Source organism: Acinonyx jubatus, chromosome A1 (assembly GCF_027475565.1).
Source record: "Acinonyx jubatus isolate Ajub_Pintada_27869175 chromosome A1, VMU_Ajub_asm_v1.0, whole genome shotgun sequence".
Lineage (NCBI taxonomy): Eukaryota > Metazoa > Chordata > Mammalia > Carnivora > Felidae > Acinonyx > Acinonyx jubatus.
In genome coordinates this window covers 12,714,945-12,741,933 of record NC_069380.1, presented here as the reverse complement: position 1 = coordinate 12,741,933, position 26,989 = coordinate 12,714,945, and the positions used below count along the sequence as shown (strand labels likewise).

At 36.8% G+C, this 26,989-nt stretch overlaps 1 protein-coding gene across 2 annotated transcripts; it reads right to left on the bottom strand.

The window, feature by feature from the left end:
- Positions 1 to 387: 387 nt before the first annotated feature.
- RFC3 (replication factor C subunit 3) lies at positions 388 to 25,047 on the bottom strand. Of its 2 annotated transcripts, XM_027064668.2 has the most exons (10): positions 24,844 to 25,047; positions 22,139 to 22,276; positions 18,936 to 19,003; positions 16,832 to 16,929; positions 13,420 to 13,601; positions 12,275 to 12,411; positions 12,091 to 12,189; positions 2,224 to 2,293; positions 2,119 to 2,134; positions 516 to 689 (listed from the first exon to the last, which is right to left on the bottom strand). In XM_027064668.2, the coding sequence occupies exons 1-10, from the start codon at positions 24,928 to 24,930 to the stop codon at positions 664 to 666; spliced, it is 921 nt and encodes a 306-aa protein (XP_026920469.1). In that variant the 5' UTR covers positions 24,931 to 25,047; the 3' UTR covers positions 516 to 663. The 2 variants fall into 2 exon arrangements, with proteins under 2 accessions (XP_014926474.1, XP_026920469.1); XM_015070988.3 differs by lacking the exon at positions 2,119 to 2,134 and having other exon boundaries at positions 388 to 689; positions 24,844 to 25,045.
- Between the last annotated feature and the right edge of the window lie 1,942 nt (positions 25,048 to 26,989).

Here is a 26,989-nt window from a genome sequence, read left to right as displayed (position 1 = left end):
AAAGAAAAAAAAAAACAAAACAAAAACCCACAATTCTTGACTGAGAAAAAATATGATTAAAGGTAATGACTTGCCAAGCAGAGTTATGTGCCTGTGGCCAAAAATGGCCATTTAGAGGATAGAAAACAATCTCTGCTTTTGTATGTAGTAAATTTCCTCCAACAGATGAGAGAAAGGATGGAAAATGGGAAGACCAACACTGCATAGTTGAATAGCAAATTTTGAAAGTATATTAAACTCTAAAATCATGTTTCTGGACTCTGAAGTTTCTAAGTTGTGTCCTTTCAATAACTTCAACAGTATAAAAGAGCAATTATTTAAGTATAATAATTAATAGTTCACAGAAAAATTGCTACCAAAAAAAACCACAAAACACCACAAATAAGGCATGGTTAAGTGAAGTTAGTTTATTTTACCTGCAGCTCTTCCAATATAAAATGGATGTAAATGATGATACTGAGATATATTAGGAAGAATTAAGGATAGCTGTCAAGATGTTAAAACATCATGCCTTCCAATCCATCCTCCATGAACTTCTTATAAAGTGCCATAAATTTGGCTACAAATGCTTCCAAGTGATAAATGGCTTTGCTACCCAGCTGTAGACGATGTTCATAGTAAGCTGCCATCTGGGCCACTTCCCCTTTCAGCTGTCCATCACAATTATGTAAAAGTTCTGAGAGAAGGCCCTGAAAAAAAGATAACCAGTAATTTAAAAAGTAATCATTAAAAAAATAATAAGCTGAACAAGTTTTATTTCTCATTCAAAAAAGAAGCAAAACCTCAGTATGTTCTTTTTACTTGTGAAATCTCTTTTGTATGTTCTTTTATATGGTAGTTTTCATCCAAAAACAAAAAAATTGCATACCTTTTCCATAATGTAAAATGTGGTAGCTATCAATCATATTCCAAATGCCAAATACTTAATGTATGAGGGTGCAAAGAGAGAAGTAAAAAGATGCTCACTGCAACGTTATTAGTTACAATAATAACGTGTAGCCAACAGCATCATATTCAAAAAACTATGATATAGTCCCATAATGAAATTCCATTCATCCACTTGAAAGGATAAAATAAATCCATACTGTCATGAAATATCATCCATGCTACATTATTAAAAAAAAACAAACAAACCACAATGCAGAACATTGTGAAGCTTTGTGAAACTATACACACACAGCCATACATATGGGCATATTTCTACGTGACTAGAATACAGGTCTGTTGGAAGTGCTCACCCTTGTAGAAATGGATGGGTAGAACTCACTCGTTTATATTTGGCATAATTAGAATTTTTTCTTGTGAGTGTTGCCATATAACTTTAATAAATACAAACAGAACCCCCTGCATTCCCTAACATCTACATCAGTCAACACACATGGCTTAGACCTACCAGACCAAACCTAAAGCTGTGCCTTACAAAATCTTACAAAGTCTAGACTCTACCTACTTCTTTAATGTCATTCCTATGTGCACTAAACCTCACTCTCTGAAATACAGCTGACCCTTAAACAACGTGGGTTTGAACTGTGAGGGTCCACTTGTAAGCACATTTTTTTCAGTAAGTCCAGTAGCATAAATGTATTTTCCTTATGATTTTAATAAGTTTTTTCTCTAGCTTAGTTTATTGTAAGAATACAGTATATAACAACACATCTACATAATGTGTTAATCCAGTGTGTTATCAGTAAGGCCTCTGGACAGCAGTAGACTATTAGGAGTCAACTTTTGGGATAGTTAAAAGTAATACACGGATTTTCAACTATGCAGGAGGTCAGGGTCTTAACTACCACATCGTTCAAAGCTTCAAGGTTCAAAGGTTAACAGTACTTGTTCCCCAACTATTTACACGCTGCCTCTCTTTTAATCTTCCAAGTCTCAGTTTAAACACGCCTTCCTCACAGAAGCCACTGCTGACCTTCCACAGCCCACCTTCCATTATTACCATTTCACCTTCTTACTTCCTTTGTAGCACTTATAACATTCTGAAATCCTTTTGCTTCTTGTTTCCCATTTCACCCCACTAAAATGTATATTTTCTGAAGGCAGGGCCTCCCAGGTCTTCCTCAACACTCCCCTAATGGTATCTGGCACACACAGGAAAGGTTCAATAAATACCTGTTGAATTAATGAGCTGGAGAGAAAGAAATGACAATGTGTCTCAGTACTGCAAAAGTCCAAATTTCATGGTTATGAATGGTTCAGGAACTGAAATCGGATTACCTTCATTATAATTTCAGGAGGAATACAATGAGTTAGAAGCTCATAAAGTCTTCCACGGACTTCAAGGAGCCTATATAAAACAAGATAATTAATACTTTGTAATGAAAATAAGACACAATTTTTTCAAGAACATACTGTGCTGTTTTAGTTTATGAATTAATTCCCATACATTTTGTTAAATGGCTTATCATACTTAAGATACACATTTAAGCTTTTCCTAATTTCAGTTCATGTTTTTAAAAGAAAATGTTCAGAACTCATTTAAAGTCAGACATTTATATTCAGTTATTAATTACATCAAAATACCATGAAAGTGCCAGATAAAAATTAAGACTTCAGGAAGAGTAAGGGTTGACATTATTCACACTGCATTTCAACCTACTTTCATGACATATCATGGGAATATGTTTATTTTTCCTCCAGATAGATACCTCGGACATCTAGAAAATGGTCATGAAAAGATAAGACAATCACTAGTTAATTATACAAGAAAAGAGCATACAAGCATGATTCTATATATCATTACATACTACCTCAACTGCAAAGTAAAAAAGCAGTATGGCAAGGAAACAAAGCGGTCCTGTCACAGAAAGGCAGTACAACAGGTCATAGGCAAGCACAGAATCAGATTGTCTAAGTGAATATGAATACTCTAACCTCTGAGCTCTTAATTTTCGGCCCTTCTCATAATAGTTCCAGGAAAGAAAGAATACATATGGCATTTTAAAATGGCAAGAAGGAAATGACAAGTAAAATTGTAAGTACACACAAACAACTATCTTTCTCCGTATATATACTTAGTACCCTAAAGGGAAAGCATGTTTTAAAGCTTTTAGTAAAATATTAGTAAGATTTAGGAAGATATTAGTAAATATCACAGATGTTCCATATTTAGATCAGAGAAGTGACTCATCAAAGATTTTCTTTTGCAATACTAGAACACTTCCATTCAAAGCAAGTTTTCATCTTTTTTTTTTTCAAATTTACAACCAAGTTAGTTACCATACAGTGTAATAATGATTTCAGGAATAGAATTTAGTGATTCATCACTTACATATAACATCCAGTGCTCATCCCAAAAAGTGTCTTCCTTAATGCCTCTTGCCCATTTAGCCCATCCCCCGACCCAATACCCCAACAACTTTGTTCTCTGTATATGAGTCTCTGATGGTTTGTCTCCCTTGCTCTTTTTGTTATTTTTGCTTCCTTTCTGTTATGTTTACCTGTTTTGTATCTTCCACATATGAGTGAAGTCATATATTAAGCTTAGCATAATACACTCTAGTTCCATTCACATTGTTGCAAATGGCAAGATGTCATTCTTTTTGATCCCAAGTAATATTACATTATAGATATATACCACACTTCTTTATCCATTCAGTCAATAGACATATGGGCTTTTTCCATACTTTGGCTATTACCACCAGCACAGCACCCCTGTATCCTTCGAGACAGCGCTCCTGTGTCCTTTGGAGAAAGACCTAGTAGTACAACTGCTGGGTCATAGGGTAGTTTTATTTTTAATTTTTTGAGGAACCTCCATATGTTCCTTCAGAGTAACTGCACCAGTTTGCATTCCCACCAGCAGAGCAAAAGGATTCCTCTTTCTCCGCATCTTTGACAACTTCTGTTGTTGCCTGAGTTGTTAATTTTAGACACTCTGACAGGTATGAGGTGGTATCTCATTGTGTGGTTTTGATTTGTATTTCCCTGATGATGAGTGAGGTTGTGCATTTTTTCATGTTATGGGTCTGTTAGCCATCTGGATGTCTTCTGTGAAAAAGTGTCTATTCATGTCTTTTGCTCATTTCTTCACTGGATTTTTTGGTGGGTGTTGATTTTGAGAAGTTCTTTACAGATTTTGGATACTAACCCTTTATCTGATATATCATTTGAAATATCTTCTCCCATTCCGTCAGTTGTCTTTTAGTTTTGCTAATTGTTTCCTTCACTGTGCAGAAGCTTTTTATCTTAATGAGATAAAGTTCAATAGTTCATTTTTGCTTTTGCTTCCCTTGCCTCCAGAGACATGTCAAGTAAGAAGTTGCTGCAGCCGAGGTCAAAGAGGTTGTTGCCAGCTTTTTCCCCTAGGATTTTGAGGGCTTCCTGTCTTATGTTTAGGTATTTAATCCATTTTGAGTTTATTTTTGCGTATGGTGTAAGAAAGAGGTCCAGGTTCATTCTTCTGCATGTTGCTGTCCAGTTTTCCCAACACCATTTGCTGAAGAGACGAGTTTTTTTCCACTGGATGTTCTTTCCTGCTTTGTCAAAGACCAGTTGGCCATACATTTGTGTGTCCATTTCTGGGTTCTCTATTCTGTTCCATTGATCTATGTGTCTGTTTTGTGCCAGTACCATACTGTCTTGATGATTACAGCTCTGTAATACAGCTTAAAGTCCAGAATTGTGATGCCTCCAGCTTTGGCTTTCTTTTTCAGAATTGCTTTCACTATTTGGGGTCTTTTCCGGATCCATACAAATTTTACGACTGTTCTAGCTCCGTGAAGAATGCTGGTGTTATTCTGATAGGGATGCATTGAATATGTAGACTGCTTTGGGTAGTGTCGACATTTTAACAATATTTGTTCTTCTGATCCATGAGCGTGGAATGTTTTTCCATTTTTTTGTGTCTTCTTCAATTTCTTTCATAAGCTTTCTATAGTTTTCAGTGTATAGGTTTTTTACCTCTTTGGTTAGGTTTATTCCTGAATATTTTATGGTTTTTGGTGCAATTGTAAATGGGATCGCTTCCTTGATTTCTCTTTCTGCAGCTTCATTACTGGTGTATAGAAATGAAACGGATTCCTGTACGTTGACTTTATATCCTGAGACTTTGCTGAATTCATGTTTCAGTTCTAGCAGCTTTTTGGTGGAGTCTTTTGGGTTTTCCAAATAGATTATCATGTCATCTGTGAAAAGTGACAAGTTTGACTTCCTCCTTGCCATTTTGGGTGCCTTTTATTTCTTTGTATTGTCTAATTGCTGAGGCTAGGACTTCCAACACTACTCTGAATAAGAGTAGTGACAGTGGACATCCTTGTCACATTCCTGACCTTAGAGGGTACACTCTCAGTTTTTCCCCATAGAGAATATTAGCAGTGGGTCTTTTTGTACATGGCTTTTAGAATCTTGACATATGATCCTTCTATCCCTACTTTCTTGAGGCTTTTTATTAAGGAAGTTGTATTTTGTCAAATGCTTTCTCTGCCTTTGAGAGGATCATGTGGTTCTTATCCTCTCTTTTATTAATGTGATGTATCACATTGATTTGCAGATATTGAACCAGCCCTGTATCCCTGAAAGAAATTCCACTTGATCATGAAGAATTCTTTTAATGTATTAGTGGATCCAGTTTGCTAGTATCTTGTTGAGAATTTTTGTACCTATGTTCATCAGGGAAATTGGTCTATAGTTCTCCTTTTTAGTGGGGTCTTTGTCTGGTTTGGAATCAAAGTAATGCTGGCCTCATAGAATGAGTTTATAAGTTATCCTTCCATTTCTATTTTTTGGAACAGCTTCAAAAGAGCAGGTGGTAACACTTCTTTAAACGTTTGGTAGAATTACCCTGGAAAGCCATCCAGTCCTGGACTTTTGTTTGTTGGGAGATTTTTTGATTACTGATTCAATTTCTTCCAGATTTGTCCATTTCTTCCAGATTGCCCTACTGGCATATAATTACTCATAATATTCTCTAATTATTATTTGTATTTCTGCAATGTTGGCTGTGATTTTTCCCCTTTCATTTTTGATTTTTATTTGGGTCCTTTCCTTTTTCTTTTTGATCAAACTAGCTAGGGATTTATCAATTTTCTTAATTATTTCAAAGAACCAGCTCCTGCTTTCATTGATCTGTTCTGCTTTTTTGATTTCAACAGCACTGACTTCAGCTCTAATGATTATTTCCTGTCTTCTGCTGGTTTGGGACTTATTTGCTGTTCTTTTTCCAGCTGTTTTAGGTGTAAGGTTAGGTTGTGTACTTGAGACCTTTCTTCCTTCTTTAGGAAGACCCGAATTGCTATATACTTCCCCCTTATGACTGCCTTGGCTGCATCCCAGAGGTTTTAGGCTGTCATGTTTTCATTTTCACTGGCGTCCGTGTATTTTTTAATTTCCTCTTTAATTTCTTGGTTAACCCATTTAGTCATTAATAGGGTGTTCTTTCATCTCTAAGTATTCATGATCTTTCCAAATTTTTTCTTGTGGTTGATTTCAAGTTTCACAGCATTGTGGTCTGAAATTATGCAAGGTATACTCGTGATCTTTTTGTATTTGTTGAGGGATGATTTGTGACCCAGTATGTGATCTATTCTGAGAATGTTCCATGGGCACTAGAGAAAATGTGTATTCTGCTGTTTTAGGATGAAATGATCCGAATACACCTGTGAAGTCCATCCAGTCCAGTGTTTCATTCAAAGCCATTGTTTCTTTGATTTTCTGCTTAGATGAAATGTCCATCGCTGTAAGAAGAGTATGGAAGTCCCCTATTATAATGGTTATTATCATCAATGAGTTTATGTTTTGATTAATTGATTTATATATTTGGGTGCTTCCACGTTGGGGGCATAAATATCTACAATTGTTAGATCTCTTTGGTGGACAGACCCCTTAATTATGATATAATGCCCTTCTGAATAATAATGCCCTCTTGTTACTGTCTTTATTTTAAAACCTAGTTTACTTGATATAACTATGGCTATATCAGCCTTCTTTTAGCCACAAACAGCATGATAGACAGTTCTCCAACCCCTTACTTTCAATCTGTAGATGTCTTAGGTCTAAAATGGGTCTCTTATAAGCAGCATATAGATGAGTCTTGTTTTCTTATCCATTCTGATACCCTACGTCTTCTCATTGGAGCATTTAGTCCACTGACATTTAGAGTGAGTACTGAAAGATATTAATTTAGGGCTGTTGTATTGCCTGTAGAGTTGGGTGTTTCTAGTGATGTTCTCTGGTCCTTTCTAGTCTTTGTTGCTTTTGGTCTTTTTTGTCTTGTTTCATCTTTTCTCCACTCAGAGTCCCCCCCCTTAAAATTTCTTGCAAGGCTGGTTTAGTGGCCACGAACTCCTTTGGTTTCTGTTTGTCTGGGAAACTCACTATCTCTCCTTTTAATTTGAATGACAGCCTTGCTGGTTAAAGAATTCTTGGCTGCATACTTTTCCAGTTCAGCACACTGAATATACCCTGCCACTCCTTTCTGGCCCGCCAAGTTACTGTGGATAAATCTGCTGTGAACCCGATCTGTCTTCCTTTATAGGTTAAGGACTCTTTTTTCCCTTGCTGCTTTCATAATTCTTTCCTTGTCTGCGTATTTTGTGAATTTGACTATGAAATGCCTTGGTGATGGTCGGTTTTTGTTCAATCTAATAGGAGTTCTCTGTGCTTCTTAGATTTGGATGTGTCTTTCCCCAGATTAGGAAAGTTTTCTACTATAATTTGCTCACATTAAACTTCTGCCCCTTTTTCTCTCTCTTCATCATCTAGGACTACTAAGATTTGGACATTATCTCTTTTTTAATAAGTCACTGAGTTCTCTAAGTCTTATATTGTTTCCTGTAGAACTGAAACTATGAAGCACTCTATAGTCCATACACTAAGCAGGTAGACAGACCTGTGTTGGACTTTTAGGGGATGTGCCTGGAGGGCACAGCTGGGCAGGGCTTGGTGAAAAGGCTCTGCTCTCCACTAGGTGGTGCTGCTTAGCTTACTGAGCTGGATCAGTGTGATCTGCGCGCACCGTTATGCATGTATGCGGGAGAGGTGGAAATGGCTTCACCCAGCTTTCTAGTCTGACAAAGGAACTTTGTGCTCTCACCAACCCACAATCAAGCACCTCTCCTTTGTCTTGGGCTTCCATCCACTCCCCACCTCCACCCTGTCCATGTCCAACCCATCAGCCTACCAGGCAGCATCTCCCTCCAGAGTTTTATCTCAGATGGGGTTGTGTTTCAAAACCCCACACTTCATAGACCCCTGCAGCTTAGACCCCTGCTGTCTCTCTGGGGGAGGCGCTCACTGAGCAATGGCTGGGTGGTGAATTACCCCCAAAAAATGTTTGTGCAATCACACAGTGGTAGAAGTTCAGAGATTATGGCAAATCCCAACACAGAGCCAGTGCCTGGTTTCAACAGGCTCAGGTGTCTTTGTCTCAATAGCAAATGTGGGTGCTCTCAGGGGTCCGCTGGGACCACTGCCTGTGGAGAGGCCATATGGCCTCTACCAAATGTTTTCCAAGAAGGGGAACCGCTTCTCCCTGTGTGGCACACAGACCCGTCAGACCCCGCTGCCTGCTCCTGCAGATTTGCCCTTTTTCCTCTCCAGAGCACCACCAGGCATTGAGCTCCAGAATTTCCAACTCTGTACTCCACTGTTTATAGAATCCTAATGGTATTGAGACCCTCTCCTTCCTTTCTGTCACTGGTTTTAGGGACCAGATTTCTTATTCAGTCACTTGTTAGTGTTTTCACTCTTTCTCTCTCTCCAGCTACTTTCAGGAGAGTGCTTTTCCTGCACTCTCCACCCCTCTTTCCTCTCTCCACAAAAACAGCTCCCTATCCTCTGTGGCTATTCTCTCCCCCAGTTCACTTCTCCACACAGTGTACCTGCCGAGTTCTGTGACTCAAGTTATGCATATTGTTGTGTTAATCCTCAGATCAATTTCCTAGGTATGCAAAATAGTTTGGTGCTGATACAGCTGCATTTCAGAGATAAGACAAACAGAACTTCCATGGTGCTTCGCCATCTTGCCTCATCCCCTCATCAAAGATTTCTTAAAAGTAGAAGTTCAGACTCTTCTCCAGAGAGCCCAAGAGTATGAAGTCGTATCACAATAAAATAAAGTGGGAAAAAAACCAGCATCTTTTGAACATCTGCTATGTGCAAGACACTGTAACAAATTATTTTACTTAAGTCCTCACACTAGCTCTGAGTGGGGGCACTATCTCCCTTTTTTTAGATGAGGAAAAAAAAAAAGGCTGATAGTTTAAGTAACCTCACAAAGTTGACTATAGAAGAACCATGAATTAAGAATAGATCTGCCTTACTCTCCAATCCATACCCTTCCAATGTTTGCCAAAGTATTTAACTCCTTCCTCTGTATGAGACTGACTGCAGTATGCTATTTATACCTCACAACACCATTCTTTTACTGAAAAGAGAGGTTAGGCTTTCATTTAAACTCATGTCACTGAGGCAGAATTTTAATTCAAGTCTGATTCCAAAGGCCTTGATCCTTCTTGGACATGATAGTATTATCTTTAAAAAAAAAAAAAAAAAAAGCAGGGGTGCCTGGGTGGCTCAGTCGGTTAAGCATCCAACTTCTTGGTTTCTAGTTTAGGTTCAGGTCATGATCTGACAGTTCATGGGTTCAAGCCCCACATCAGGCTCTGCACTGACAGTGTGGAGCCTGCTTGGGATTCTCTCTCTCTGCCTTCTCTCTCTCTCAAAAATAAATAAGTAAACATGAAAAAAAAAAAAGTAACCCTGATTATTAAAGAGTTAAGAAACAGATACAAATGACAGATGGTATTAAACCATTTTAGGGAATCTATACACCCAACCTGACATCAACAGTTGCATGCTCTATCAACAGAGTCAGCCAGGCACCCCAAAATTATTCTAATAATTATGCATATCATTTATTTCTAAAAAGTTAATTCAGGATGTTTTCCTCTACAACTGTTCTATGCTGTGTGCATTGTGTGCATGTTACATGCATCTTGTCTTAGTCTGAGTTAATTTCTAATATAACTTAGTTTCTTAAAAATGAATATATTCTACAATTTCTTTGTGTCATTATTTCTTGGGGATTGCAAGTGCTAAAGAGTACAAATTCTTCTGTCAGAGAAACATGGTATTATTGAACTGTCTCTGATTCTTAACTGAATGTCTGCAAGTAAGCAATAATCTCCCAAAACAGTTTTCTTACCTATAAAATAAAGATAATAATAATACTTTGCCATGTAGGACTGCTCTATGAATTAAATGAGATGTCACAGTGTAAGAACATTAATAATTGCTCACTAAAATTAGCTATCAAATTAGAAAACTATGACTCTTCTAAAATAAATCAAATAAGAATCAAGACTGTAAATATCACAGCAAGTCTAATGGGTCAAAAATGAGAATTATTTGGTACTGTGTGGGCCAATAATCAGAATGATACCAGCCCTCCTAGTATTTTTGGTCAACCTGAAAGCTTTGAAATTCAAATTTCTTTTTTGTAGCACAACGAAATCAATTCCTACAACTGTTAGTCTAATCAGGAAATAACACCTCTTTTTAAAAAAGTGTATTTGTGAGCTGCCCAAACTTGTTTGGAAAATTGAAAGAGATAGCAGCTGCTAGAAGAATTAAGCAAAGCAATGATCAACTAAAGTCTTAAGAACAAACTAGTAATTATCAAATACTACAACATCTGTACCTAGCTCTCCTAAAATTAGGAAAGTTCTACAACTGCTACTACCAAGTTTTCGTCTTTAAAATCAGAAAACAAGAAAGTCATCTTCAATGCAGAAATATTTTACAAAAGTAAAAGTCTCCTAAAACATGTTTTGAATTTTATCTCTTTTAAGGCTGAGGCTACTTCACTGCTTAGCAATATTTTACAAAATGGAATGCACACTTTTTCCTAAAGTTTTTTTTTCTGAAGAGACTACTTACAATGTTTGGCACTTCTTAAAAACTATTAAATTCTTCCATTAAAATAAATGAATTATAGGAATTCAAAGCAAACCCTGATGAAATACTAAGAACCCATTATGTATGACTATCCAAGAATCTACATGGTGGCCAAAGAGTACATGTTATAATCCTTTTGAAGAATCTTTACAAAAATTAGAATTCATCAGATATATCACCCAAGAGGAGAAACAAGGTATATTTTTCTCACGATTATTTTCACATGAACCAACGAAGCTTAAACTTTAGCAGATGAACACAGTCCAGTGTGTTTCTTAAAGCAATCAACTACCCTCTCTTAAGTCCAGAGATGGTTTCTCAGGTCTGACAGGCATTAAGAATAGGAGACTACATATCAACGAGCCTTAAAAACCTCTGGGCCTTAAAACTGTCACTCCTGATTTGGAGAAAAGTAGATGGCCCTTCTCAAAGTTGTCATAAATCAAACAATTAATGGCTGACATATTTTCAGTATGAGCCACTACTGAATAATAGACCCACAGAAGTAAATGAAAACAACTGTTCAACAAATATGTTATAAAACACTTCCTAAACACTGGTGGCATATACACAGTATTGTTAACAGAGCTTATCATCATACTTGAGCACAGAGTTCATGTATGTTCTCAAACCATTATCACACAATCTTTTTTGCTCTTCATAGCAAAGGCACAAGTATTACCGGCAGAGTAATAACAACAGTATCTTCATTATAAAAATGAAAAAGTTAAAACTCGTTAAAATGAAGTTACCTGCTCAAGAGCATAAAAATCAGTAGAGGTAAGATTCATAGCCTGGTATCTTTCTAAGATATGATGCATCAATTACAATTATAATATTATTCTTTTCAATATTAGAAAATTAAGCACATTGAGTTATAAATTAAGTCATCTGAGATTCTGAAAGGAAAAGTAAAACTTCCAAGATTTGTTTTAATTTATATGTAAGTTCCATATGCAAATGTCAATAGCTTAATAAAAGCCACATTACTACATACCACCTATTCTGAACCACTAAATTTCTAAAATTAAAATCCTATCTTTTCTTTGAAAGTTTAGTGTTCATATTCAAGATTTAACTATAATTCTAAATGGCACTGGTGGTAGTATGAAACAGCTAATCCAAAACTCAGACTATCTGTTCTATTTCTATGATCAAACTTTTATGGTCATTTTTGAGACTACTTACCTTTGTGGAGTCTGCTGACTGACAATAGCATTAGCAGTCTCCCTCAGATACACCTCCCAATCTGTTTCAGGGATTTCTTGATCTGCAGTAAAAGGATATCTACATGATAAAAAGAGAACACAATAAATTATATGGAAGCTTGTGCCCCAAAATGTTTCCTGTGGTAACTGCCCCTTTCACTCACTGTTGCACTCTGCAGGCTTCACACATAAGTAGGGCTTTTCGAAGATTCCTGCAGGACTTCTCTGCAAGTCTATGAGCCAGTTGTGAAGGAAGATTCAGACCTTCCTTCTTACACACCGTAGATAACACGTGACAAATCTACAAAAAAGACAATTAACAAAAACGGGCAATCTATCAGCACACTGAAGCAATTTCTGTTGATAACACCTTTATAGACCCTTGTTATTTATTTTTGTCACTCCCAACCCTAACCCATAGGCTCCTTTAGCAGAAAGCCAGGGGTCAGTCAAGTTGTCAGGAAGAGGCAGCAACTGGTCCTGCCAACTACAGAAAGAGCTGGTTTGAGCTCCAAGTCCTGCCAGCCATCTTAGGGGGCTGGGTGTGTGTGGGGGGGGGGGGGGGTGCTGTGAAAAAACACACAAGGCCTCAGGCCTTTGACAAGGACACCGATCAGAGGGCTGCCAAGTAGAGTCTCATAGGCTGAATTCTGCGTGACTCGGGGGGTATTACTTGCATGCCCTAAGAAGCGAATAGTGCCCACAGGAGTGGTGTAACCTGGTGGTCCCTTTTAACTATATTACTCTCAAAATTTTTATAAGTGAAACTTCTAATAAAGTTACTTCACCACTTTGCAACTAACACAAGGTGACATATTATCCCTACTTTGCATAAAATCACCCCAAATCTATTAACAGCAAGAAAGCTGCTTATTGTGAGAAATTTCCATTTTTACTTTATAAGTGTTAAGAAAAGAAATCTATCTCAAGTCTCCTCCAAAGCCAATTAAATCAGCTTGAGGTAGAATAACTAAATAACTAGCCCTTAACTAGTTTAGTGAAATTCATACCTACTTAAGGTAAAGAAAATGACTTAAAAGGAAGAACTTCTTAAATATTGATGGCATATACGCAATATTATTCTTAATAAGAGTTTATAATCATGTTTTCTATGTATTAGTGATATCTGGTATTTACTACCATACATATTCATTTATATATCTACTACAGGTTAGTATCCAGGCCATAGCTGTTCCTGAATCACTAATACATTTCACTATGTTTTTACAAAACAAACATGACAAAGATATACACACAGTACTCAGAGAATCTGAAATGAATGACTTCTGAAAAGTTTCACTTGACTTACATCTTCAATGCTGGGAGCAGGCACACGAACCGCCAGGCACCTACTACGAATAGGTGGTATCACTTTAGATGTAGAATTGCAACACAAGATCAATCTGCAAGTGGACATATACTTTTCCATGGTTCTACGCAAAGCATGTTGAGCGTCTTTGGTGAGTTTGTCAACCTCTGTCAGTAATACCACTAGTCAAGGAGAAAGAAAACAAATTTTAACTTGAGAATCTATCTCCTTCTCTTCCTTCTCATTATTTGGAGTGAAATTCTAAATAAGAAATCTGATATACTACTCTTCCCTTTGGCAAGGACATATAAAAGTCTCAGGTATGGTGAGAATAATTTATTTTATTTATTTATTTTTAAGTTTATTTTGAGAGAGAGGCAGACTTCATAAACGCAGAAGGGCATAGAGAGAGGGAGAGACTCCCAAGAAGGCTCTGCACAGACGCAGGGCTCAATCCCACAAACTGTGAGATCATGACCTGAGCTGAAATCAAGAATCAGGCGCTAACAGCATGGAATCTACTTGGAATCCTCTCTCCCTCTCCCTCTGCTCCTCCCTTGCTTGTGCTCACTGTCTCTCAAAATAAAAAAATAAACATTTAAAGAAAAGATGTTAAAAGAAAATTCCAATCACAGTTAAGAAACACTAGGCTAAAATGAAGTTAAAGATGTTACTTTTTTGTAGAATTCACTGCAGTCTTTATTATATTTATATGAACCAAAACTCACCAAGACAGAGAGGTGCTAGGCTGTACTTCCCCAAAATATTTTATCTCAGAAGCACATTGCTGGGGAACACTTTAAATCTTATCATGCCTAAGAATATACTTTGGAAAATACTGATGCAAGAAACAGAGCCAAAAAGAATAAAGACAGCTGGTCACATGTACTATGAGATTCCACCGAGCCATAATAAAGGATTGTCTTTAAAGTGTTTCAGGAATACTATGTAGCTAGAACTGAATGCAACTATTTATTGTATTTTTCATATTAAGTTATTTCTAGAAGATGGCAGTGTAGATTTGAATCTCTCCCACAAAAGTAGAAAGATTCCAAGACCAAAGACTCATGGACAACATTTATATCAAAACAAAGTGATAGGTTTTACCTAAGAACTCCCTAATATGAGCAAATGAGAACAAGCAACTATGTGTGGGAGGGTGGCAAGAATGTACCATGTTTCTGACAGCCTTTGGTACAGAACCCAAATCCAGGTACCTGTAAGAACACACTGTGAAGTATAATGGGACAATTTGAGAACAGCACCCACAGGGTTCAATTTATGGGTTAAAGCAAAGGAACCTGGATGCAACAAGGTTTGACAAGAACAGAACACTGAAAACAAAATGAAGCTCCCTTCCAAGACAATCCTTCACAGTGAGGAGAAATTCTAGAGATAGAATCCAAATGGAATAGGACAGGAAAAATAGAAACAAGGAGACTGATCCCAAAATCTAACAAATAGCACCTAACATAAAGTACTACAGACCAAATGATACAAAAATAAGTCCTTGGTAGGCAGAAAACAGCAGCATATTTTAAAAATTAACACATCATGACCAAGTGAGGTTTACTCTAGAAATAGAGAGCAATTTCACTAGAAGAGCCAATAATATAATCTACTTGACCAACAGAGCTAAAAAGAAAAATCTTAATACCACATTCACAGATGCAGAAACAGCATTTGAAAAAATTTAATACACATTCACATTAGGAACACTCAATAAAATACAAACTGATGCTTACTTTCTTATTTCTTACTATGATCAAATAGATACAGGGACGCCTGAGTGGCTCAGTCGGGTAAGTGTCCAATTCTTGATTTCGGCCCAAGTCATGATCTCATGGTTCGTGAGTTAGAGCCCTACGTTGGGCTCTGTGCTTACAGTGCGGAGCCAGCTTGGGATCCTTCCTCTTCTCTCTCTGCCCCTCCTCCACTCGAGTATGCGTGTGCACATGCATGAGTGTGCTCTCTCCCTTTCTCTCCCTCTCAAAAATAAATAAATAAGCTTAAAAAAAAAAAAAATAGATACACCTCAGGCCAAAATCCAGCAACTAAATGGGGAAACCCTAAGACTCTCCTTCCAAAGTCATGACAAGGATGTCCACCATCTTTAGTACTATTAAACACTATACTGGAGGTATTGGTAAACATAATTAGATAAGAAAGAATGTTGAAAGCCATACAAATTGGAAAGGGAAAAAATTATCTCTATTCAGAGATGATATAAATATATATCTGAAAACTCAAACCATGGAAAGGCTATTACAAACAATACAACAATGAATATAGTAAAACATAAAATGAAGATATAAACATCATAGCTATCACATATAACAAAAGTTAGAAAACGTAAGACTCCATTTACAGTAGCAAAAAATAGATAAATGTAAATTTATTCTGAAATACAGTGAACTAAGGAAGATAAAAACCAGCTGAAATATGCATAGGCAATTCACAAAACAGTAAAATGAGCAACAAACAAAAGAAAAAAATTATCATACTAACTTAAAGAAAAAACAAACACAATTTATTTTCTCCATTCAAACTGATAAAGATTAAAAATAATTGACCACAATGGTGATAAATGTCAAGGGATAATGGCACTCCCAAACACTTCAGATGGTAGTATAAATCGACCTTTTGAATGAAGAATTTAGCAAAATGTATCAAAGGCATTAAATTCTGGCATATTTATTATCACAAAATCTTCTATGAGAATGTACACATACATGTGCATACAGGTAATACCGGAAGGTAATGACAAAAATGTTAACAGTAATTGTCTCTGGATAGCAAAATCATACCTGATTTTGTTTAATATTTGATAATAAACATGTAATTTTGGTCCTAGGAACAATTATGCTTTTTTTTTTAAACGTTTATTTTTGAGAAAGAGAAAGAGAAAGACAGAGTGTGAGCAGGGGAGGGGCAAAGAGAGAAGGAGACACAGAATCTGAAGCAGGCTCCAGGCTCTGAACTGTCAGCACAGAGCCCGACGCGGGGCTCAAACTAATGAACTGCGAGATCATGACCTGAGCCAAAGTCAGACGCTTAACCAATTGAGCCACCCAGGTGCCCCAGAATAGTTCTGCTTAAATCATGTTATTTCTTATTTTAAATAAAGTGTTTTCATTACTCATCTAGTTCTAAAATAACAAATGAGTGGCATAAATTGTCCTCTTTCCACCAAAATTCAATTCCATTAGGCTACAACCTCCCATGAGCAGAGATCATGCCTGTCTTACTCACTTTTATGTCCAAAACTAAGAGAACATCAATGCTCAGCATAGAACAGGTTAATAAATATTCACTACATAGATGGAATTTATGTTTCCCCACTACATTTTCCCTTATACTCACTATGTACCAGGTCAGTGTTCACCTTAAAAGAAATATGTTTATCACATACCTTTAAAATCTCTTTGAGAGTTTGTTTCAAGTTGCTGTGATTGTGCCACTGTTTTCAACATCTCTTGAATTACTACCCGGTCACTATTTCCAGCATCACTATATAATACAAAAATAATGGTAAATATAGACTTAGGTATTTAGAAAGTATTATCCCTTTAATCTGTTATTATAAGAAAAACATTGAAAATTTTAAGTGGTTAAAATATTAATCAAAATTATTCACACCTAATTACATTCACAAAACTTTCAAAGTGAAATAGTTCAGGGTCATTAAAATAACAATATTCCAATATTCAATTACAATATGATAGATAACACTGAAAACGGTAAACGTGCTTATATTAAGTTTATTGTTACTTAAAAAAAAGAGCAACAACTGGGGCATCTAGGTGGCTCAGTGGGTTGTGTGTCCAACTTCAGCTCAGGTCATGATCTCACGGTTCACAAGTTCAATCCCCATGCTGACAGCTCAGAACCTAGAGCATGCTGCAGATTGTCTCTTTCTCTTTCTCTCTCTCTCTCTCTGTCCCTCCGCCACTTGTGCTCTGTCTCCCTCTCAAAAATAAACATTAAAAAACAAAAAGCAATAACTAATACCTAAGTTTATCAAATACTTTAATACTTCTGTACCGACTATAGTTAGTATCTAGTTACAGCTAATTTCTCAATCATCTGTAGTCACTCAAAATGTAAAAATAACTCTGAAACAAAAATTTAACCTCCATGCCTCTTCTCCACCCAAATAGTAAAGGTCTGAGAGAGAACAAGCTTAGACAAGTCTGCTCCCAGCACTAGCATGGAGCTGATTCAGGGTCTTGGCAAGATGATGACACAAGCAAATGGAATTTAAGATAGTCAGAACTCTGTAAACTACTGACTTATGATAAGCATTATCTGTCATTTACACCTACATTATTGCTTTAGCACCTAAGTCCTGCACCTCACAAACCAACATAAAGTCACCTAGTTAATTTAGACTGTCAATTTCAAACATGTGAAAAACAATCAGCTCAATCTCTAATGGACTACTCTTGCCACAGAAGAACTCAAGATGAGAAACAGGGCAAAAAAATCAGCTTTAGTTTATTTTCCCAAACAGCCATCAAATCTTTCTTAATTCACTAATATTGTATCAATATGCCTCAAGTGTCTCTTATGATCATTTCCTAGTCAAGAATCAAAAACACTTCCCTCTGTCTATGAAATTACCATTTTTCCCTACTTTTCTAATCAGACCCTTTCTCACCAGTCATATTTCTCTTAATTTTCTTGGACACATATAAGGAAAGTAATAATGCCCAAGCTGTTTTGAAAACTACATATAATTATCCATGTAAAGTAACAGTGCCTGTTACTGAATACATATTGGCTTATAACTATATTCCTCCTGCTCCATTCAATCTTGATATAGATGTTCATCCTCATCTCTGTGCCACTGCCCAAAAAGGTTGCCTTTGCCTGAAGATGTCCTTGATTTTCTTCTCCTTCAAGAACATACCAGGCCCCAGACAAAACTGAAGCTTTACTCAACTTTGCTCCCAAGACAATCACTTCTACACTATTAAGCAGTACTACACTGCCATGGCATGAGTTTTCAATGTGTCTCCCAACAGGAGCCTAATCTTTGATTAAGTCATGATAAATAATATAGACATTGGTTGGTGGACTATGATAACACACTTTAATCAAGAAACTGAAACAAAGGAGAGGCAAAAAAAAAAAAAAAAAAAAAAAGATTTGGTAATCCAAAATATATCCTGAAATATTCACTCCAGACATTACAAACTTTTTAGCCATACTTTATTTTGCTATCAGTTCTGCTTGAGCCAACAGAACAAAAATTTAATGACTATGAAATGTACTTTGTATAAAACATTGAGTTCTATAGAGCAAGAAAACTTAATTATTAAACTTATTTGACTCAGAAGTCAGAGAAAAGGGGAAATGGAAAGGTTCTAGTCTCCCTATTTCACAGTGGGCATCTTTACTTTTACCTATTGTACATATGGTGTTTCCACACATGATTCTGTTTCAAGAATGGGTTTAACTCTTAAAAAAAAAAAAAAAAAAAAAAGACTTGTTTCTATATAGTAGAAACCTACCTGGGATTAACTTCAAGGTGATAATTGCTCGCAATAGTGCTAATTTCAATTTTCTTTTTAGATGGAGTCTGTGGACAAAGAAAATAAATGTTCTGAATGTGTAATTACTGGCTATTTCTCCTCTTTTCTCTGTTTCACTGTTTGTTTTCAAAACAATTTATTCTTCATAAAAAAAAACTTCAGATAACCAGCATGAATATTTTAACTCCATTAACCCCATTTTTTTCTCTATGTGCAGATGAACGTATTTCTATATAAATTGGGTCATATCACACATTCTGTTTTCTACTTTTCCCTCTATCTCCAGAAATCTACAAACCATCTCATTATGAATGATCATCCCTGTAAACAGTCTGCATATGTCCTTGCATAGACTTTTCCATAACACACAAAAATAAACACATAGATATGTATCTATTTATATATATATATTTAATATATTTCTATAGAGTGTGTTTCTTGTAAAAAAAGTTATAAAAAAAAGAGTCAATCATACCCATTTCTCTGTATTTTACTTTTCCTAGTTAACAATGCATCTACACAATTCCCCTCAGATACTGGTGTAGATTAGTTGCATATGACCTATAACATGGATGTCCCAAAGCCAATCATACTGATGGGCATTTTGCTTCTTGCTTTTTGACATCCCAAACTATCCCACAATTATCATCCTTCTCCATACATCTGTCATGTACTGACTTCATTTCTATGCAATAGATTCCCAATAAAGGATTTGCTGGATTGAAGGGGACACATTTTCTAAATTTTTATGTGTATGTATGTATGTACGTATGTATGTATGTATATATCTATAATCAGCCTATCTCCCCCCCAAAAATCTAACAATTCAGTTTTCCACTAGCAACAAATACTCTTGCCCAACATTCCCTTCTGGATATATCATGCCTTTAAGTTCTGCCAATTTGATAACAGATTCACTGCTTCTCTTTATCAAAAATGACAAACGTCTTTACACACATTTATTGGTCATTTATATTTCTCTGACTCTTTTATTCAGTTTTTTACCAAGTTGTCTTTCATTGTCAATTTGTAAAATCTTTTATCTAACACATTCCTTTCAACTATTTTTTGACAATCATTTGTTTTTCTGATTCTATGTACGTTATATTCTATAATAGGAACATAAATTTCATATACATCCAAGTACATATTTCTTTTTTTCTATCACTTCCTTATTTAAAAACTTTTTTTAACGTCTATTTTTGAGAGAAAGAGACAGAGTGCAAGCAGGGGAGGGTCAGACAGAGAAGGAGACACAGAATACGAAGCAGGCTCCAGGTTCCAAGCTGTCAGCATGGAGCCCGTTACGGCTCGAACTCACAAACCGTAGGATCATCACCCAAACCAAAGTCACTTAACCAACTGAGCCATCCAGGTGCCCCTGCCCCTTCTATGTTTTCTATTAAAAGGTATTCTCGACCTACAGGCTGCTCATATAGTCTAAGAAATTTAGTGCTTCATTTTAACATTTAAGTTTTTAATTCACCTGGAACTCATCTCTGTAAATTATGAATCATAGGGATTCAACTTTATTTTCTTCAGAGTAGATAACTAGTTATGCTAGCACACTTTGCTAACTCAGGTTTTTAATACTGATTTGAAATAGATTTTCCATCATATTTCTGGGCTCTCTAATAAGTTCCACTGATCAAATTCTCTATTCCCATGCCAATATACTATTGTTTTAGTTAAAACAGCCTTACAATATGATTTAATATCTCATAACACAAGTCCCACTTCACAAATCTTTTTTGTATGGTCTCAGAAAGGTATTCTTTCATATGTACTTTCAGATCATTTCATGAAATTAAAAAAACAAGTTGGATTTTAATTCTAATTTCACTGAAATTTATACTATAACTTGGGGAAAACAGATATTTTAAAATATTAAGCCTCCTACCTGAGAACTTACTGGATCTTTCCATTTGATCAGCTTTTTTTCCCCTTTTATAAGGTATTACAGTTTTCTTCCTACAGATCCCACACCTTTCTTGTAAAATTTGTCCCTGAATATTTTATAAGAGTTCCCACCAGGATGTACCACAAGCCACCTTAAACTCAATGTGTCTAACACAAGCTCATCAATATTAGCTCAAAATTGATTTATCTTCCTAAAGATTCTATTAATAGCACTACTTACCATCCAGTCACTCAGCATTCATTTCTTCAGTGCCTAATATGTACAAGATGCTACACCACGGGCTATGAAGGATATAAAAATGAGTAGGACATGTTCCCTGCATAACTTCAAAACAAATACAATCTTCTCAAAAAAAAAAAAAATGTATCATAAACTATAATGAAGGCAAAACAAAGTAAGTACTAAAAAGTATAAGCTATGGGTTAAAAAAGGAAAAACTAGGGCTGCGTGGGTGGCTCAGTCAGTTAAGCATCAGACTCTTGATTTCGGCTCAGGTCATGATCTCATGATTCATGGCTTCAAGCCCCGTACTGGGCTCTGCGCTGACAGTGCGGAGCCTGCTTGGAATTCTCTCTCTGCCACTCCCCTGATCGCGCTTTCTTTCTCTTTCAAAATAAATAAATAAGCTTTAAAAAAAAAAAACTTAAACAACAACAAAAAAAAGGAAAAACTAATTCTAATGGGGTTGGAGAGGGGCACACCAAGAGAAGGTAATTTCAACTAAATCTCAACCACTGTCTATAAGAAGAGTATGAAAATGCACTGCATGGTACAGGCTGGAAAGCTCAGCCAAGATAAATCATAGGAATTCTCTGAACATCCCAGAGCTTCATGCGTCCTTGTCTAATCATTCAGCTGTCTAATCCTTACCAAGTTGCCTGATTCCACATTTAAAATTTTTCTCAAAATCATTGTTTTTCCAAATCCATTATTGCTCTCAGAATAATGAACTGTAGAGACTTGAGTTCCAGTTTCAGCTGAGGTACTGATTTGCTAGATAATCTAAAATAAATTCCACTGCCTACATTTTACCCCAAATCTCTGGTTGCTCATATTTCCTCTCGAACATAACTGACTTTGTTCTGGTTTTAACAGTTAGGTCTATAAATCAGTAGCTCTCAATCCTGTGCATCTGGGTTATCTGTGAAATTCTTACTTAAATCACACATTGGGCAGCAATGGACAGGGCCATGGGAATATATATGATAGGACTGGAAATCCCTCCTATAAATATTTGGAGGCCTCAAAGCAAAATGCTTACTGTGATGGACTGATGTTCAATTCTCAATTTTTCCACTCCAACACCATAAAGTTCACGTAGAATACACATAATCCTTGTCTTTTTTCCAGCACCTGATGGTCCATACACTAAGAGATGAGGAAAATCACCACATTGCACCTGGGGGGAGGAAAAAAAAGAGGCATTTTCCCTAGTCAAACAACTGCTCTAGAGAGAATTAAACTACTTTTTAGGTATCAAATATTTTGTGTCTCCACTTATGAAACTTCAAAAATATGTATGTATGAGCCTATATAGAGACTTTTATATTTATTTATTTTTATTTATTTCCTTTTTTCTGAGAGAGAGAGAGACAGAGCACAAGTGGGGGAGGGTCAGAGAGAGAGGGAGACACAGAATCTGAAGCAGGCTCCAGGCTTTCAAAAACTCCTAGAAAACTTTTTAAAATAAAAAACTGATTATTGGACCCCATCCATGAGATTAAGATTCAGTAACTAAGAAATGATGCCTGACTTAGTTTGGGCTATAGTCTCTTTTTTAAGAATTGAATGTATGTAGTTTATTTGAAAAATAAAGGAAAACTTTGTAGGGGAATAAGGAAGCAAAGCAAGGAAAGGAAGGCAGCCAATGAATGCACTATCTGCTTAACCACTGCGGGCATCTGCGGTTTAATCCTGCTGGGGATACTCTTGAAGCCAGTGTAAAAAAAAACACCACAATAGGGGCGCCTGGGTGGCTCAGTCAGTTAAGCGTCTGACTCAGGTCATGATGTCACCGCTCGTGGGTTTGAGCCCATATCGGGCTCTATGCTAACAGCTCAGAGCCTGGAGCCTGCTTAGGATTCTGTGTCTCCCTCTCTCTCAGCCCCTCCCTAGCTCTCTTTCTCTCAAAAATAAACAAACATTGAAAAAAAAATTTTTTTTAAGAAAAAACACACCACAACGTTAACCCACCCAAGAGGTGGGGAAGCTGTAGTACAATACGCTGTCATCAATCCTTTGATGCAACTTGCTTGGGAAAGTGGTTCAGATTAAGGAAGAGCATCAATTACCAGGCATTTCAAGTCTGCTTAGGAGTGTCAGCAAAAGAAAGCCTTCAAGCAGCACAGATCTTGGAAGCTGGAAGCCAATCTGTGTGCATTTATAAGTCAAGAGCAATGGGATGGAGTAGGGCACTGACAGTGCTGCAACAGAGTACAAGACTGTGCTTTTAAAAAACTTCCCAGGTGACCCTGGTGATCAGTCACGTTTGGGAGACAGTGCTATGAAGGCTAAAAAAAAAAAAAAAAGAAAAAAAAGAAAAAAACACAACACTGAGAACACAGGTCTTAACCTCAGGGGCATAAAATCTTGTGACAGAAGTTTCTAAGTAAGCATTATAGAAAAAAATGAAATAAGTATCTTAACAGAAAAGCTTATTGGGGTGAATTTTAGTACTTTGGAAACTCATCTATGTCTAGCACTGGAAAAAAAGTATCAAGGAAAGGAACTATTCACCTGAAACAGTGCCTGGAAAATAGCAGGTGCTTCACAAATACCTTTGCCTTTGCTTTTTAAACTCCATCTAGCCAAAAATTAAGGGTATGCTTTAAATGTTCCAGTTTTACTAAATTGTAGATTCAACAGTAAAACAGTTGAACAGTTTTTAAAAGCAAATCTATAAACATCCGAGAGCAGTATATTAAATTTTTGTCCAAAATATTTACTCCAAATTCTGTATAACAAAAAGACAGCCATAGAAAATAAAAGGTGTTGTTTGCCTAAGAAAATCAAAGTGAAAGCTATGGTGAGAAAATGCAATTTGTCTAGAAATGGAAGTATAGAGCTGTATACAGCTGTAATAGAGCTTAAACTACCATAGATGGAATACCAATAATTTAAAAAAGGAAAAAAAAAAAACCTTCAATCTCACAACACTATCAACTTTTCCAATGACTCTGAATAAGGATAGAGTTTTTTTTTTTTTCATTATTTCTCATTTTTTTAAGTACTTACCAAATAGTACCTGTAACAGAAAAAAGGTGGGTACTGAAGAACCTGAGAGCTGAGCAAAACACTTCCATTAGCATATGGTACTACTTGGTTCTAAAAAGGAGTGAATAAATAGCTTACACAGACACTAGATTTTTCTCAAGACCCTTCTCCCCTCTCCATTTCCTAAAATATTCAGTTTGTTTCTCAGAAAACATTGCCATTCGACACTTATACCAACTACAACACGAAAATACACATCAGGATGGAGAAAAGAAAAAAATCTTCTATTAGGAATTACACTCAAGGACGATCTAATACAACCTTTTAAAATTAGAAATGACCTCTGAAGTTAATAAATAAAACACCCTCCTTTTTATAAATAAGGGAAATGACACCAAGAAATTTTAAGTTACCCTGTTAAAAAGTAAAGTCAGATGATGTCACTTCTCTGCCCTAAACCTTCCATGGCTTCCGATCTCACCCTGTAATAACTTACTGGATCCGCACCTCCCCCCGCCCCTCCCTCTGCCCACTATTATCCAGCTACACTGGCCTTCTTGAGGTTCCTAGAATAGGCCGGACACACTCCTGCCTCAAGGAATTTGCATTTGCTGTTGCAAGTGCACTCTTCCCTCATTTTCCTCTATTTCAATGCTTTCTCACTTCAGGGCCTACCACTCCTTAGGGGCTTGAAACTCCCGAGATGGGGGCCTACCTTCTCCCCGCTCTCCCTGCCCCGTTACGCGGACTCACCAGGTTGCGCAGCTGGGCCGCCTGCTCCTTGTGATAGTCCAGCCGTCCCAAAGAGCAGGGACGGTACTTGTCCACCCAGAGGCTCATGCCAGCTCCAATTCCCGGGGTCGGCCGCTTGAAAATCCCGCGCGCGGGCGCTCTCTTGGTCCGCACGCAGAGAGATGTTCTCCCGCGAACTCCAAATCTCGCGACGTCACTTCCGGCCCTGGTCGCTTACGCGACCAAAGAACTAAAGACTACGGAAGCTGGGTCGGGACAGTACTAGCCGCAGTGTTGGTGCCGTCTGGTCAATGATGTTCATTGTCTTATTAATCATTTTTTTGTGTTGTTCTTACCCTCTATGATAGTCCAAAAATTACTAAACAAAATTGGAAATTCGGCTCCGGGCTTCAAATACAGATACTCAGAGGAGCCATGTTCCCTGATTAATTTCGTTCGTTCGTTCGTCCACTCATTCGTTTTACAGAAACCTGAAGAATAAATACTGCGTTGGGCCCTGTTCCGGTACTAGAATATATAAGACCTTGGTCAGTTCTCACTGGATAGGCTCTCAATAAAGCCGTTTAAGACAAATTGCTAAAATTAAAATCTAATCTTCACTACCTTTCCTTACTTCGATTCCTCAAGAGTCTTACTGGGTTGAAAGCAAGAGAATCAAAAGGCCACAAAAAACTACAGAAGTGTGCCCTGTAGAAGAGACAATATGACATTAGTATGTTATTTTAAGTCCACGTGGGACTCTGTGCTGACAGCTCCAGACCCTGAAGCCTGCTTCTGATTCTGTGTGTCCCTCTCTCTCTGCCCCTCCCCTGCTTGCACTCTCTCTCTCTTTCTCTCTTAAAAATAAACATTAAAAAAAATTTTTTTTTAATGAGAATAATGTGAAACCCTTGGGAAAATATTCTGCAGAGCAAGCCCATGTAAAACTTTCATTGTGCCTCTCAAACTGCACTCTCAAATGCACCCTTCTAGTTGTACACAAAATTCATTGTTTAATTTATGCTTTTATTTTATATATTGTTATAAATATTTGCTGTCATTAGGTTGCAAGTTCTTACAAGGCAGGTATTGATTTCCAAATATGTCTTACAACCTATCAAAGTACCCCCTCTCATTCACTTATTAAACAAGAATTTATTGTGGTCTATGAGTTGTCATATTTACTGAGTTATTTCTATGGGCAAGACATTATTGGGCACAATCAGTAGTACAACCAACTATAAGATATAGTCCCTATTCTAAAGAAACTTTCTGAAACAAGCTCCAGGGGGCTTCAACCTCTGGGCCTTTGAACTTACTATTTCCTCTTCATGGACCACTTTTGTCTAAGTCTCAACAGAGATGGGTCTCTCACCTTTCTGAGGGTATTTGCTCAAAGTCATCTCTTCAGTGAGGCCTCCTTGGCCATTCTATTTAATACTATCAAACTTTCCATATTCCCTATGTTACTATGTTGAATCAGAATGGAGGGGGAAAAATGTTTCAAATTAGAAGGTAAAAGAACTCGGAAGCAAAGATATTGAATTGTCATCTATGTGGGTAATATAATCCTCAAAAAAAAAATAATGGAAATAATTACTCAGAGGAAGAAGGTGAACCAGGTGCTGAAATGATCAGTAAACTGATAAAAATGACCCTGCGCATGACAGACAACTTCAAATACAAGGAAGGGCAATAGAGAGTGGAGTTTGAAGACATGTAGACACATGTTTCAAAGTTGCCAGAGGTTATAAGGAAGGAGAAATGGTGTGAAGAGAACAATACATAAGAAAGACACTTAGCTCACTTAGGATTGTCAGATTTCATAACTTAAAAATACACAAAGCCCAGTTAAATTTGAATTTCAGATAATTGTCACTAAATATCACTGCAAATAATATTTAGTACTACTAAATATTACATAAATATTTCATAGGCATATGTATACAAAAAATATTCATTGTTTATCTGAAATTACAATCTAATTGTGTGTCCTGTATTTTATCTGTCAATCCTAGACTCTTGAATATATGGGAAATGAGGGAGGGCTGGGAGGAAATAGGATCCTCAGGGGAGAGCCAGAAAATGAAAAATATGTTCAGAGAAGAGGTTATACATATTAATCAGTGGCCGGCAAACAATAGCTTCAACAGCTCAATGACTCAGC

Coding starts and splice junctions, on each gene's coding strand:
- RFC3 (XM_015070988.3), bottom strand. CDS start 24,930: ATGAGCCTCTGGGTGGACAAGTACCGTCCCTGCTCTTTGGGACGGCTG. Junction 22,277..24,843: donor CGGCCCAGCTGCGCAACCTG/GTGAGTCCGCGT, acceptor TCCTCCCCCCAG/GTGCAATGTGGTGATTTTCC. Junction 12,190..12,274: donor GAAGCCTGCAGAGTGCAACA/GTGAGTGAAAGG, acceptor TTTATCATGTAG/ATATCCTTTTACTGCAGATC.